This window comes from Biomphalaria glabrata, chromosome 11, assembly GCF_947242115.1.
Source record: "Biomphalaria glabrata chromosome 11, xgBioGlab47.1, whole genome shotgun sequence".
Taxonomy (NCBI): domain Eukaryota; kingdom Metazoa; phylum Mollusca; class Gastropoda; family Planorbidae; genus Biomphalaria; species Biomphalaria glabrata.
Genome location: NC_074721.1, coordinates 14,143,650 through 14,159,202, shown reverse-complemented (window position 1 = coordinate 14,159,202; position 15,553 = coordinate 14,143,650). Strand labels below are relative to the sequence as shown.

General features: G+C 34.8%; 1 protein-coding gene across 1 annotated transcript; it reads left to right on the top strand.

Annotated features, from left to right (window-relative positions):
• Window positions 1-5,243: 5,243 nt before the first annotated feature.
• Window positions 5,244-15,504, top strand: LOC106054855 (RING finger protein 32-like). Its single transcript, XM_013210923.2, has 8 exons — window positions 5,244-5,383; window positions 6,980-7,151; window positions 7,626-7,703; window positions 7,847-8,022; window positions 11,499-11,623; window positions 12,317-12,425; window positions 12,837-13,001; window positions 13,207-15,504. The coding sequence occupies exons 1-8, from the start codon at window positions 5,354-5,356 to the stop codon at window positions 13,678-13,680; spliced, it is 1,329 nt and encodes a 442-aa protein (XP_013066377.2). The 5' UTR covers window positions 5,244-5,353; the 3' UTR covers window positions 13,681-15,504.
• Window positions 15,505-15,553: the final 49 nt, after the last annotated feature.

Genomic DNA, 15,553 nt, shown 5'->3' with positions numbered 1-15,553 from the left:
TTGTTTTCACAAATATTTGAAGTAATTTAGATTTATTTTTTTAAGGGATTTCTATTTTTAAACTTGAAAATGGTAAGAACCTTCGCTAAAATCCTGTCAAGGGCCTCCACTTATAGATCCGCCAGAATTTATAGTTCCGCTACTGCTATGTCAGAAGCAGTCTCATTTGCTTGTCAAACTTTGTCTTCAATTTTAGTTTTCTTTCATTGGCCAGCAACTCAATGTGTGCCAAAACATTCCAGCTTAGCTCACATAACGAGGTGTTCCTCTTATTGTCGTTTAATGAGACTTATGTTTTCTCACTGTCCATACCTTTCTTGGTCACCATCTCTCTCCAACTAGTGCGGTCTAAGGCTATATCTTCCCAATTGTCAGTATCAATGTTGACTGATTTTAAAGTCACGTTTTATCACATCCACGTAACGGAGGTGGGGGTGATCAGTTTTTTTCTTGAGCCAGACGCAAGTTGCCCGTACATAATGATTTTCGGCGAACATGTCCGAGCCAGCGCAGGTGGCGTTGCCTGAGGACTGTACAGATGCTGGGAAGGCCCGTTCTTGCGAGGATCTCAGTATTACACACTCTCTCTTTTCATGAAATTTTCAAGATCTTTCGAAGACAGCGCAAGTGGAGTGAGTTTAGTTTTCTCTCTTGTTTTGTATAGGTTGTCCACGCCTCGCTGCCGTATAGAAGCGTGCTAAGAACGCATGCCTTGTAGACCTCCATTTTGACGCTGTGGTGAGCTTCTGGTTTTCCCAAACTCTTGGTCGGAGTCTAGCAAAGGTTGATGCGGCCTTCCTTATGCGTTTTTTTTTAAATCTCCTCTTCTAGAGACAGGTCATCTTGAATTATAGATCCAAGGTAGCAGAATTCATTTACGGCACTTAGCTTGTTATCGTCAATTAGGATGGAGGGTGGTGCTCCCATAACATTAGTTTTCTTTGTGCTAGTGGTTAGGCCATACTCTTTTCAAGCCTTAGAGAAGCGGGAAATCAGTGACTGAAGCTCCTCTTGTGAGTGTGCCACTATCGCCGCGTCGTCCGCGAATAGCATATCTCTTACGATGGTGGTTCTGATTTTAGTTTTGGCCCTCAGTCTGGCAATATTTAGAAGTTTGCCATCAAATCTGGAATGAAGATAGATGCCTTCGTTGGCTTTGTCAAACGCGTGGTTAATTAGCATTAAAAAGAGTATTCCAAAGAGGGTTGGGGGCCAGGACACATCCTTGTTTGACTCCGTTGTTTATACTAAATCTTTCGAAGCAGGCGCCGTTGAACTGCACTGTACCCATCATATTTTGGTGGAAAGAGACAATAATATTTAACAACTTGAGTGGACAGCCTATTATCTGTTAGATTTTAATTGGCCTTCTCTGTTGACTAGATCAAATGCCTTTGTCAGGTCGTTGAATGCAATATACAAATGTATCTTTTGCTCTCTGCACTTTTCCTGAAGTTGACAGATGGAAAAAATCATGTCAGTTGTGGATCTCCCTGAGCGAATGCCGCATTGTGATTCTGGATAGACTCGAACACCAAGTTTTTGTTGCCTGGGAAATATCACTCGAGCAAAGACTTTGCCTCCAATGCTTAGGAGAGAGATTCCCCTGTAGTTGTTGCAGTCGCTTCTGTCAACTTTGTTCTTGTACAGGGTGATGGTCTTAGCATCCCGCTGATCATGTGGCACAGCACCTTTTTCCAACATTTGCAGAGCAGTTTATGTAGAGGTTGGTTTAGTGTAGTTTTGCATTGTTTCAGAAGATCTGGAAGGATACCGTCACATCCAGGGACTTTGCCGGCAGCCATGTTGTCTATGGCTTTGTTGAGTTCTAATAGGGTGGGTACTTCGTCTAGTTCATTCATTGTGGGTAATTGGTTGATAGCGTTAAGGGCTGAGGTTCGGAGTAATGTTCGACACATCTGTGCATTTGTTCGCTCTTGTCTGTGATAATTTCCCCAGTGGTTGATTTGAAAGGTGCTGACTTGTTTTGGGCAGGTCCGAGAGCCTTTTTGATTCCTTTATACATCCCTCTAATGTTGCCAGCTTAAGCAGCGAGCTGAATATTCTCACTTAGCTCTATCCAGTATTCATTGGCACAGATCCGTGCTGTCCTCTGCACAGTGGCTCTGATGACAGGTGCTAGTATAGTTGATTTAGAGTCGAACCAATCGTTTCGCTTTGTAAATTTTCTTCCAAAGATGGCCAGGGAAGTCTTTTGTATGGTGGACTTGAGATGTTCCCATTTTTCTGTTGCTATATTTCCTGAGTCACTTTTTTGTAGTCGCGTTCAAAAGATTCCCCAAACTGTATCTGGAGTTCAAGGTGGCACATCTTGCTTACATCTAATTAGGGTCTTTCAATCTACTTGGTAAGTTGGATTTTTTAAGGGAGAAGATTGATCTTACAACAACTAAGGAGTGATATGTGTCACAGTCTACTCTACATTGTGATAGGACCTGGTAAGTTTGACAAAATTTAAGTACTTTTGTCTTACCACGATTAGGTCTAGTTGGTGCCAGTGTTTGGAGCGAGGATGCCGCCAAGATACTCTGTGATGTGGTTTAGTCGTGAAATAGGTATTAATAACACAGAGGTAGCGTAGTGTGCAAACCTCGCGGAGCTTCTGTCCATTTTCATTTCGGAAAAGTAAATGAAAATGAACTGAAGCTCCTCGAGGTTTGCTCTCTACACTCCCTCTGTGTCACTTATACCTATTTCAAGACTAAACGCCCAATACAACTGTCCCATGCAGAGTTGTCAGATCCAAAGCGTGCATTGAGGTCTCCGAGGATGATAGCCTGTTCAGTATTTGGGATCTTGCTGACAACAGACGAAAGGTTGTCGTAGAACATGTCTTTGGCCTCTGGTGTGGAACTCAAAGTAGGAGCGTAGGCGCATATCAAAGCTACGTGTCCAATAGATGTGTTAAGGCGTAGTGATAGGAGTCTTTCTGAATCTTTGCACTTGAGCTCTACTGTGTTCAGCAGTGTGTTCTTAACTGAGAAACCGAGCCGTGTTCCCTTACTTTACTTTCGGCTTTGCCTTGCCTGAAGAGGGCGTAGTCTTTTTCTTTGATTGAACCAGAGTCAGCTAAACGAGTTTCCTGGAGGGCAGCAATGTCTACTTTGAGCCTGGACATTTCATCATTTATTATTGCGGATATTCTGGCATCTTATATGTCTGATAAGTTTTCATTAAATTTGTAAAGTACGCACATCCCATGTACCCAGTTTAAGAGTAGAGCTCCTCTTTTTGTTTTCTTCATGTCGACTGGTAATAATAATAATAATATTTGTTATCCATAAGGAAATGTGTCTTACAATTTGTGCATAACACCAATCAAAACAGTATAACTATAGAAAACTAAAATATACTTTCACACCAGACTCACTTATAATTTACATGCGAAAAGTTTATATCAGATAGTTTCTATTTAATGATTTGATTGCCAGGGGAACAAAAGAGTTTTTGTGTCTGTTTGTCTTTGCTATCGGTGTTTTGTATCTCTTTTGTGATGGTAAAATCACGAAATCCTGACCCAAAGGGCGATTTTTTTTTATTTCTAGAATCTTTTTAGCTTTTTTATGAATGTTTGTTTCAAACAACTGCCCAAATGGGGTTTGTTTTTTGCCAATGATTTTACCAGCAGCATTTAGGATTATATGAAGTTTATTTTTATTTTTAATGTTCAGATTGTCATACCAAGAAGTGATATTAAAACTTAAAATATTGCAGATGTGAGCGTGATAAAACATAGCCAAGGCCTTTTCGCTGACATTAAACGAAGACATTTTCCTAAGCAATCGTTATCTTTGCTGCCCTTTTTTGCTGATATAATCAGTATTAGCAGTAAAATTTAATTTGTCGTCTAAGATAGTACCAAGGTATTTAAAAGTTTGCACTATTTCAATGGTCTCTCCAGCGACAGAAACAATATTATTTTCCTTCTTTTCCCTACGAAAATCAATTAGCATTTCTTTGGTGTTTTTTTTTTTTTTTTTTTTTTACATTTAATAATAAAAAATTATCTTTACAGTATTTTTCAAAATGTGTTCTATTTCTCTGAAATACTCATTTACGTTTGAGCTCTCTGAGAGCAGGGCAAGAAGAGCCGCATCATCAGCGAATATCACAGCCTCCTGGGGCGCCCCTGTATTAACTATGCGTTCATTTGATATTACATTGTTTACCCTTACCCTCTGAGGTCTCTGGGTCAAAAATTCATTAGCCCATAATATTATATATGGACTAATCTTCAACGCTTTCATTTTTTCAATAAGTAAATAAAGTTTGTATGACAAGTACCAACTCTTTTGAAATCCTAGTTTTAATCCATTGAAAGAATTCTGCTTTTAATTATATCTCTAGTAATAGAGTATCGCTGTCAGACCTTGCAATCTATGGGGCAGGTGATGTAAATGTCATCTGTTTCTGTGGCCCATGTTAACGAGGGTGTCATGTGGCAACCGTATTTACTTTTTCATAATTTCAGGTACCCTTTAGAGCTGGATGGACTCAGGGGAGTCCTAAACATCCCGACATTCAGAACCCCAGTCCTCGACAGGATTTAAACCTGAGACCTCTTGGTCTTGAAGCCAAGCGCTTCCACTCAGCCAACACGCACTAAATTGACATACTTTAAGCACTTAAATCTAAGTCAGGAAGTTTTAAAAAATTAAAACGAGAAGCAGTCCTAATAAAATCATAATACAAAATTGGTGTTAATATAAATTCCCCTTTCATATAACGCTTATGTTTCCCTGTATGCATGCGTACAGTTATCGATAGATAATCAAACTTATAATTAGATGCCTATCATATGAGATACAATTTATGGGTTGAATTGAAGGCCTACAGAAATGCCAGGGCCGATATTGACACACAGTCCGCGCCTTCTGGTAATGGTAATACTAGAATCAGTTACAAGATTTAGCTTCCTAGATATGTGAAGTAGTCATAGACTATATGTAATATATAGTCTATGGAAGTGGTCTACCACGAGGGAGTGTCCATTTACGGCTATCTTTGGAGTTGAAAAGGTTTATTGATGCGACTTCTGGAACATGACTTCTGTTTTTTCGAAGTTAATAGATAAACCAAAAGAGGCGACAGCCTATGCAAACTCGTTTTTTTTATATACACACTAACATTACCCCTACAAAAGTAATAATAATCTTAAAGACCAAATAAAGTAATTACTGCCTCTTTTGTACTCTTTTGTAAACGAGGTAAGAAAAACTTCTTCCGTTGTTGTAGACGCTATTGAAAGCAATTAAAGAAACTTTGGTAGATATTTATCCACGGTATTATCATACGTTATATTGACATCCAGATCTAGATATCATTTTTTAAAATGATGTCTAAAAAAGTTTTTGACAAAAATGTGAGTAAAATACATTTAGATCTGGTATTTCATTTATAAAAAATAAGATCTATAAATTAAATAAATGGACTAAATCATACTAAATGGTATAGACTCTATTATAGACATATTACTATTCATACTAGTCAAATTCACTGATACTGAGAGAGATAGATCTAGATTGCTAGATCTAGTCCTCCTCTAGAGTAGAGGGCTAGCTAGACTCGCTAGTCCTGCTAGACTACTCTGAGGCCTAGACTCACTTCTAGAGTTGGACTGACTAAGACTTACTTATCTTACTAATAATTACTTACTTACTTAGACTTGAGTCTGACTCTACTAAGTAGATCTACTAAGTCTAACTCTAACTATAGACTATTATCACTATCTATACTCTATACTATACTAAGTATAGATGATAGATCTAGTAGTAGTAGTACTAGTAGTAATCTAGTTCTGGTAGAATCTAAGTCTCTAAGTAGATCTATAATAATCTATAGACTATTATCACTAGACATAGTACTGTAACTGTTACTAGTGTTACTGTGTATATAATGAGTGTATATACTATATTAAATTAATATATAATTAATCATTATAATATAGATCTAATAATCATTATAATCTATTCTTTATTTTACATTTTATATATAATATAAAAAGTGACTATCAGTATCTAGATCTAACACATGACTGAATTGATTGACTTGAATTCTTGTAAAAAGATTATCGAAAATCTCAAATAAAGATGCATCTAGATTTTAATAATTTTATTATTATTTTTATATAAATAATATATATATAATAATTATACTGATGGCAATGTGACATGTCCTCAGTTTCAAAGATTAAGGATAAGTACAGTGTTTCACATGGCTTTGACAATGCAAACCCAATAGCGAAATGCATATTTTTCACATCTTGTGCATTAAATTAACATCTAAGTCTGCCCAGTAAGTTTGATCAACTAGAGATCTAAATATAAACTCATAGGATTCTATATTGGCCTAAATTTTAAAAAATTCTAAAATATTATGTAAAATGTTTTACATGTTTTGGATGTTCATTCAAACTTATCAGGATGATAGGGTTAGCAGTATTTGCACCCGGGACCACCAAACGAGTCTAGAGTCATGTTGCAGGCAAACAGCTTAATATTTACTCAATGTCTAGACGCTATTAACAAATACTTTAAAAGGCTTACTACTATTATAAAACTAAATCTATACCGGTGCTATATACTTTTCTTGGACTCAGAATTCTAATCTAGACATAGATCCCAAAGCCTAATATGCTTAACTATCATCTGCTAAAGTATATTTATTATTGCTGTAGCTGACCTTATGAAACTGGCTTTCAAATGGGGACATGGGTAACATCTGGGTCTTTAGTATTCTTGGTAAAAGTAATGATTATTAACTCTTTTAGCTTGCATGTATTGTCCATATTTTAATTGATCTGTACCAAAAACTAACTGCAAATGTATAACATTGTTTATAATAATTATCAGAAATGGCATTCAAACAAAGAGCTCAACTGATTATAATTTTGCAAAATATTCTTCCAAATTTAAATGGCTCATAGACCAGCTACTTAATGAAAAAAAAAATAATGTAGTCCACAGATTCATCTAGTGTGACACTTACAGCAGTAGCACTTCAAGATCATTGGTCACGTACTTTAGCATTGGGTTTACATAATGGGCGTAAAAAAATTGGTTCAGGTCCTGCAGCTCGTGCAAAGCAGAAAGTTGAAATCAAAGCTATTGTGGATACAGGACTACATAAAAGTGTGTATTTTTTAAATTAATAATACTTTGTTTTTTACATTAATAAAATGAAATAAACATGAAGGTATTGTCATCAATTAATTTAATTAATTAAAAGCTACCTTTTTTAATACTGATTTTAAATTGATATATTATATTGCTAATGTACTTTTACAAGAGAGAAAAAAAAATGGGGGGGGGGGGATTGGATTATTAAAGTTAAACAATAAAAATATATAGCCAGAAGTGGTAGGAAGTTAGCTAACCATTTATATATTTATGAAAAAAAAAAATGTAAAAGGGTTTAAACTACATTTAACCAGGTAGAATTTTCATTCAAACTTTTCTCAAAATTCACTGCTAAGACTTTCTTTTCATTTTTGACAGACTTCCTTGGCTGTCAGCTAGTTTTGTGCAAATTGTTTTCTTATGCTAATTTGCACTAAAAAAAACAAGACCTATCACCTTGTATTACTTTTATTCTCTTTTCTTTAGCCAAGAAAGTAAGCAAAAAAGAAACCAATGAAGAAAAAGAATATGTTTTGGATGAGAAGCCTCCTCCTCTAACTCTGGGTAAATCAAAATACGCAGCTATTTTAAAATGTAACAAAATTAATCAAAAATATGATCTGCTAATATACTCATTTATAGTTTGTATTGCCAGTTATTTATTGAAAAAACAAAACATTTAGATAAGGTGAGGTATTTTTTTTCAGCACAGAAATATGGACTTGTCAATGCACCAAAGCAGCTGCTGTCAGAGCAAGAATGGAAGACAATTAAAGCCAAGTCTAATGGTCGTGATGACTCTAATGAACCTTGTGTTATTTGTAAAGAAGACTTTGGTCTACAGGAACAAGTTCTTTTGTCTTGCACTCATGTATTTCATAAAGTAAATCATTCTCAGCATTATGAAATATTCTTTTTTTTTTTTACTTAAAGAAGATAAATGGATTTTTAAAATCTTTTTATCTTATCTTTTATTTCTATGTTAAAGAAAATTAATTAATAGATCTATGCAGTGCTTTTTTGGTTAAAAAAATAGGTGAAGGTACTCAGTGATGTATTACCTAACTTTTAATTATTATATTAATAATAAACGTTAAAATACAAGAAAATAAATATTTTTTCCCCACATTGAAAAAGATGCCAGTACGACGTACCAGTGTACTGTCACAAAAAAAGCACTGGATCTATGTGATCTATACAACTATAGCTTAATTTTAAAATTTGTCATAGATATAATATTTTATTATAATTCATTTGTTTTCATAACCTAATTGAGCAATCCATAATATTTTGTATGGCGATCGGAAAGAAGACAGAAATAGAAAAGTGTTTTATTGAACTGAGTGTTACATAATGAAAATGATAAAGATGACTCATAAACATGCATGATCAGTTAACATTACCTAGTAGCGGGTGTAGCTAAAGGTAGTCTATGAGATGTATCGTCAATAACAGTCCCCGTGTGACTTTATTGTTAATAATGAGCTCCCATGAGACTTGTGTAGCTAGATTTAGGTATTTTAGGTCAACAGATCAGTGTTAAAGGTGTGCTGGCATGTTCGTTCAGTGGCATATTGGCCCCTACTTGTATTTCCTAGGTTATTAAGTATAACCTCTAGGTATACAATTAAACTAATGTATGCAACACAAGACTTAACAAAGTCACAGGTAAACATATATATATATACTTAGCCCAAAGATCTCCAGAGTACCCTGTGACATAATGGGGAACTAACTATTTTTGATTACTTGTAAAGTTAGGAGTGATTCCCCTTATGTAGTTTATAAAAGGCCTTGCAAACTGTGCTTAGTTGCCACTTGCTCCTGAGTTACCAGCTTGACCACTTGACCTGTGTTGTGTATAGTATTTTTTCTGTTATGGGGTGTGTCCTGCTCTGGAGATCTTTGGGCTAAGTATGTCTTTAGTATTATTGTATTTTATATAATGTATTTATTAATAGATATAGCCCCAAATGATTTCCAGGCAGTATAAATTTACCCTGATGTTCTGCATCCCGGGGTACTCCCAAACGTGACATATTTTTGTAACCTTTTTCTGAGGGATTCAACCTGTATTGAATCATCAGATGGACTTTACATATTTTTATAGCCTTGTCTCTGAGGGATTCAAACTGTATTGAATAATCAGATGAACCAAACGGATGTCTATAGGTGGGATTCTATGAAGCTTGTAGGCTCATAGGTTTCCCTGAAGCCTATAGTTCATCATGACCATTTTGTTGTTTTTTTGGCTAAAAGTGGCTAGTGTAAGCCTGAAGCCTGTAACCCTAGAGTAGCCAAAAGTGGTCGTGTTTTGACCTGAGGCATGTGACCTTTAGTTGGCTGTGTAAGCCTGAAGTTTGTAACCCTAGAGTAGCCAAAAGTGGTCGTGTTTCGACATGAGGCATGTGACCTTTAGTTGGCTGTGTAAGCCTGAAGTTTGTAACCTTAGAGTAGCCAAAAGTGGTCGTGTTTCGACCTGAGGCCTGTGACCTTCAGTTGGCTGTGTAAGCAGGAAATTTGTAACCTTAGAGTAGCCATAAGTGGTCGTGTTTCGACCTGAGGCATGTGACCTTCAGTTGGCTGTGTAAGCAGGAAGTTTGTAACCCAGTTGTCAAAAGTGGTCATGTGTTTACCTGTGACCTTTATTTTACTCTTGTAAATGTGTATTCTCCAGAATGTGACGATAATGTAACATATGACTAGGGCTGTGTGCCATACTATTTTTGAGTATCTTTTGTTTACTTTTTGTTGTGTCGGCCTGTGAGTTAATGGCCATGTATTTACACATTTATTTTAATCATGTAAATAAACCTTGTATATATGTTTAAAAAAAAAAAATGGTCATGATGAACTATAGGCTTCAGGGAAACCTGCTATGAGCTTACAAGCTTCATAGAATCCCACCTATAGACATCCGTTTGGTAAAGCCCATCTGATGATTCAATACAGGTTGAATCCCTCAGAGACAAGGCTATAAAGATATGTAAAGTCCATCTGATGATTCAATACAGGTTGAATCCCTCAGAAAAAGGTTACAAAAATATGTCAAGTTTGGGAGTACCCCAGGATGCAGAACATCAGGGTAAAAGTATACTGCCTGGAAATCATTTGGGGCTATATCTATTAATAAATACATTATATAAAATACAATAATACTAAAGACATACTTAGCCCAAAGATCTCCAGAGCAGGGCACACTTCTCCGAGTACCCCATGACACACAACCACTAACAGAAAAAATACTATACACAACACAGGTCAAGTGGTCAAGCTGGTAACTCAGGAGCAAGTGGCAACTATAATAAGCACAGTTTGCAAGGCCTTTTATAAACTACATAAGGGGAATCACTCCTAACTTTACAAGTAATCAAAAATAGTTAGTTCCCCATTATGTCACAACCCTAAGACACACGACCAATAACTAACAAAAAATATATACAGTTCACAACACAGTTCACAACACAGGTCCAGTGGTCAAGCTGGTAACTCAGGAGCAAGTGGCAACTAAACACGCCCTTATATAAACTTCCTAAGGGGAATCACTCCTAACTTTACAATTACTCAAAAATGGTTCCCGGTCATTTCATCCCCGGTCACTTCATCCCTGGTCATTTCATCCCCTGGTCACTTCATTCCCGGCCTTTTCATCCCCCAATATTTTCATCATATGATCATTTTTATCTAACAAATTGTAATTTTAAAAATCATGAAATGAGCAATATTTAATGTATTCATTTTTTATTTAAATGACAAAATTGTAACGTGTTAATGTTTAAAATGAATTAAAGCAAAACTTATACAGGCGACATGATATCCTGTGGATGGGTGAACTCTGCCTTTATTAGAAAAAAATAAAACCTTTTTTCAAAGCTAAAAATGACGCGCCCATTTTCAAGAAAGAGCGATTGAAAAATAAAATAAAGTGAAACATGGTCGTACTTCTCCACACCTTGGCCTTTGATGATAAGTTATCAGCGGCATGATCATAATTATTCTAATCGCACTTCTATCACTCTAATGATTTTCACTACTTCCACCAAACCTTGGCCTTTGATTAGGATAATATTTTAATATTACATCCCCCACATCCAATAAAAGCGCTATATCTAAGTACATACCCATATTTACAATATAATATTTCTCATTAAGAATACAAAGTGGAAGAGGAAACACTATAAACGCATTAGTAACATGTCATAAAATGTCAAAAGGCATTCTACATAATCATATTTATATATAAAATATTTAATTAAGGATGAAATGACCCGTCACCCTCAAAAATAGTTATTTCACCATTATGTCACACTGAGCAATACTTTAATTACATTCTTTGTTGTTTAATAATGAACCAAATAGGCTTGTTTACAAGCTTTTGAAAGATTCACTGGGAAGAAAACTTGCCCAATGTGTCGTCATGAACAATATCAAACCAGAGTAATCCATGAAGGATCAAGACTTCACAAACACAAGAGTGCTACCAAGTTAGTAAATCTACATAGGTTTAAAGCAACTGAAAATCTTTAATTAAATATTTTTCATGTAAAAAATATTTTATAATTCTAAGAAAATATATTGATAAAAATATTTATGAAAATGCTCATAATGATACAATTTATAACCTAATAAAAGATCGGAGTAAGGGTCCATATAGAAGAAATTAAACAATTATATTTTTTATCGAAGAATCACACACTAAAAGCCAACATGTAGTGCTTTGTTTTGACACATTGCAAATGTGATAATGTATTAGTAATGTTCCCCTTTCAGACCTTATGATCTATAGGGCAAATGTTGTAAAGGTCATCTGTTTCTGAGGCCTATGGTTAAAATAGGTGTCAAGTGGCCAGCACAACGACCTATGCCTTTACTTTTCTCCAACTAATGTCTGGTACCCATTAGAGCTGGGTGGACTCAGAGGCGCCAGAAGATCCTGAAATTACAGACACAGAATACTTACTTCAATAATGCTATACATATGACCGCCTTTAATAAGTCACATGCTATGGGGCTCCTAAAAATTGCCCCAAATAGACAGATCTTCATGGTGGCTACCTTTCTCAGGCTATGATTAATCAAACAGAAGAAATGAGAAACCAATGTTTATTTATGTATAGCCTATTAATACATCTTATTTGCTATTAATCTCTTGTTTACATATTTCTTGGTTTTACTAGGATCCAATCTTTGTGGCGAGGTTATGTTGTCAGATCATGGTATAAAAAGCTTCGTGAAACTGTCCCACCAAAAGATCCAATGCTCAGAAAGAAATTCTATGAAGAAAAGGTACTCTCATCTAAACTTGAAATCAATGATACTGGAAGCTTTTCAATTTTGATTAAAATCAATTGCTTACTAGAGCTTCTTCATAAAGTTTTGTATTTGATGCTTTTTTTTTGCTATCAGATGCTATCAAATCAGTAGTAATTTGTTTTATATTTAAAAATGTTGAATGGCAGTTTTATTCAGAAGCTAAGCACTTTACCACTCACCCAACCCCAGAATCCCCCACTGGTATGACTATATTTAATATTTGCTCAAAATCAAGATGATTCAGAAATAAATAATTTTAAATTGAAAACTAATAAAATACATATATATATATATTATAAAATTAAAAGGTTCATTTGTGTATTTGTTTAAAGATTGTGAAATACTCAATATTATTAATATGAAATAATGTTCTTCTGTTATCAGCTTACTGCCATAGTAGACAGAATGATAAATTCTATAGATGTCAACATGTCAGAGTTTTTACAAGAGATTGATAGCAGTGTTCAACAAAGCAAAGCTGCTTTCAGCATGTGGGATGCTGCCCATGTGGACATCACTTCCGAACAGTGGGATGTAATACAACTAAAGGTGCTAACAACTGGCTTTCGCTGTTACATGATTAACTTATAAATAAGCCAAACACATAAAGCATTATTCCACATTTAGCTTAAGTCATCAATAACGTTGAGAAATATTCTTTAATAAACATTTAAAAATTGTGAAAGTTGGGACTTGCTGAATGATTAAATACTCATTGACTAATAATAATATTGACTTTCTATGTTCTGAGCAGGCTGTAGAGAGAGGTGAAACAGACTGCCCAATATGTCTGACAGAACTTCAGTTGAGTATGGACTGTTCTGATCAAGGGGAGACCACTAATGCAAATTCTGATCTCATGCACAATAATGCTAACACCACTATGAACTCATCTAAGCACCAGCCTTTGTCCCACAATAAAAAACAACAAGACAGAGAACTGTTGAAAGAGCTAAGCAAGAGGGCCATTCCTGCTGGGACAGATCTGGCATTCTTGAGAGACTCTGGGAAAGAAAGTGAGCTCAAAGTGAAAAAGTCTAATGTAAATGTGGCAGGCGGTGAGAGAGGTGCTGTAAACGCACGGCCAACAAGGAGCACAGTGCTACTGTCTTGTTCCCATGTATTTCACAGCACTTGCTTAAAAACTTTAGAGGAGATAGCAATGCTTAACATCAATACTTGCCCAGTGTGCAGGGCTCATTATCAAAAGAAAATCTTGGTGTTTTAATAAATGTCTAGTTTGCTTTAGTTTAAATAATAATAATTTGATGAAAATAAAATTCTTGCCTAATAAACACTTAAATAACATATATTTAAAAAATCCAATTCAACATAGAAGATAACAGTGAATTGAGTATGAAACATTTTTTGCTATTAAAAAAAATCTGAATCTAATTGCATTTGATGTACAATAATAAAGCAAGTGTATTTATTAGCGACCATCAAAAGGGGAATAGACACTATTAGTTTTGTGTGGTCTGTCTGTCCGTCCATCCTGTTTAGATCTTGTAAACTAGAAAAGATATTAAAAATCCAACATCGTGTTATTTTAGACTATTCAAAGTTCTGAGGCAACAGCTACTTTTTTCTTTTCTGAAAGGGAAAAATGTAATTTTTAAAATTAACTATGCAAGCATTTTTTTCTTAAAAATACACCATTTTTACAACTGAGACTATTAGTAAGGGAGATTACTATCTACCATATTTTTAACACATTCATTCAAACGGTTTAAAATGTTGTGTAAAAAATATTTATTTTTTTAAATTGTATTACTAAGTTTAGTAATCTTAGTGATACAAATTACTAAATTTACAAAAAAAATTTACTTTCTTTTTTTAAAGAGAAAAAAATATATTTAGTATGCATACTAGTGAAATTTAATTTAAAACAACAATTAATAAGCAGTGTTTCATATTATAAACGTGAACTATGATGCAACACCATATATCTAGAACACCTAAAGGGAAAAGTTTTTTGTTTTTTTAAGAGAAGTGTTATATTTGTTGAGGCTTTGAATGAGAGATTGGCCCTTTACAAAACAGTTAGATCAATTAGAATATATTTCAATAACATCAGTTAGGCCAGGTTAACATTTAACTTCACCTTCACAAGATCTGTCTATCTTCTTTCTCCATTCCTCTGTCTTTTGCTTTTGATAGAATTTCATTCACTGTCAGGTAATTGATAGTTTGTATTTCATAGTTTCTGATATTCTTTTTGAAAATATTGAAACCTGCCTTTTTATCTACCTGAGCGGACCACTTTGGGGTCCGATTTCGAGTTTGTGTTTCCACACAAACTGTCTTTGTAACCTTGTTTTATTTTTAGATTTTTATTATTGAAAAAAAAAAAAGCATTATGGTTGTAAACATTATTCAAGACTGTTGTTTTGTTAACTGTAATTTTTTTGGTCAAGTTTGCGCTGCACGGTGGCAACGTGCAATTTGTGCTTTCAATTTGAATTCTAATATTGTTGATGGATGTATTTTGGATGTTCATTAGTTAACTTTTGAGTGAATCTGGTGTGAATGTATCTTTAGTTTTCTATAGTCATAATTTTTCTTGTTTGGTGTAATTCACAAATTTTAAAAGAAATTTCCTTAGGGTAATAAAGATTATTATTATTTAATAAATATAATATCTTTTATATTTTAAAGTAAAAATAAACATGTCTCCACATGATCTTATACATTTAGAAGCTGTAAATTGATAAACTGAGATTACTTAAGATTGGTGAACTTTGTACTCAGGTTTGGAGAATTCTCAGTAGTGCACACATGTTTGTAGAAATATTTGTAAAATGTTTTATGTTTCGGATGTTCCTTCAGAGTTGAAGATAATTTACTTCCTAGTCCAAGCCTCCAGCAGGAAGGGTATGAACCCGGGACAATAGATAAGTCTGAACGACAGTCCAGCGCACATACCGCACGACCAGGCAGCCATCCACAAGAGTAGGGGTGGTTAGTCACTGCACTAGTCACTCATAGCATGACATAATTAATAAAGAGATGCAATCAAGTGTAGTGCAAATATATTTCTTTTTATTGTCAAAGAACAAGGAGATAAAACGGAGCCAGATACAGACACTACAAATTGACAC

Coding starts and splice junctions, on each gene's coding strand:
- LOC106054855 (XM_013210923.2), top strand. CDS start 5,354: ATGATGTCTAAAAAAGTTTTTGACAAAAAT. Junction 7,704..7,846: donor GCCTCCTCCTCTAACTCTGG/GTAAATCAAAAT, acceptor ATTTTTTTTCAG/CACAGAAATATGGACTTGTC. Junction 12,426..12,836: donor AGAAATTCTATGAAGAAAAG/GTACTCTCATCT, acceptor TTCTGTTATCAG/CTTACTGCCATAGTAGACAG.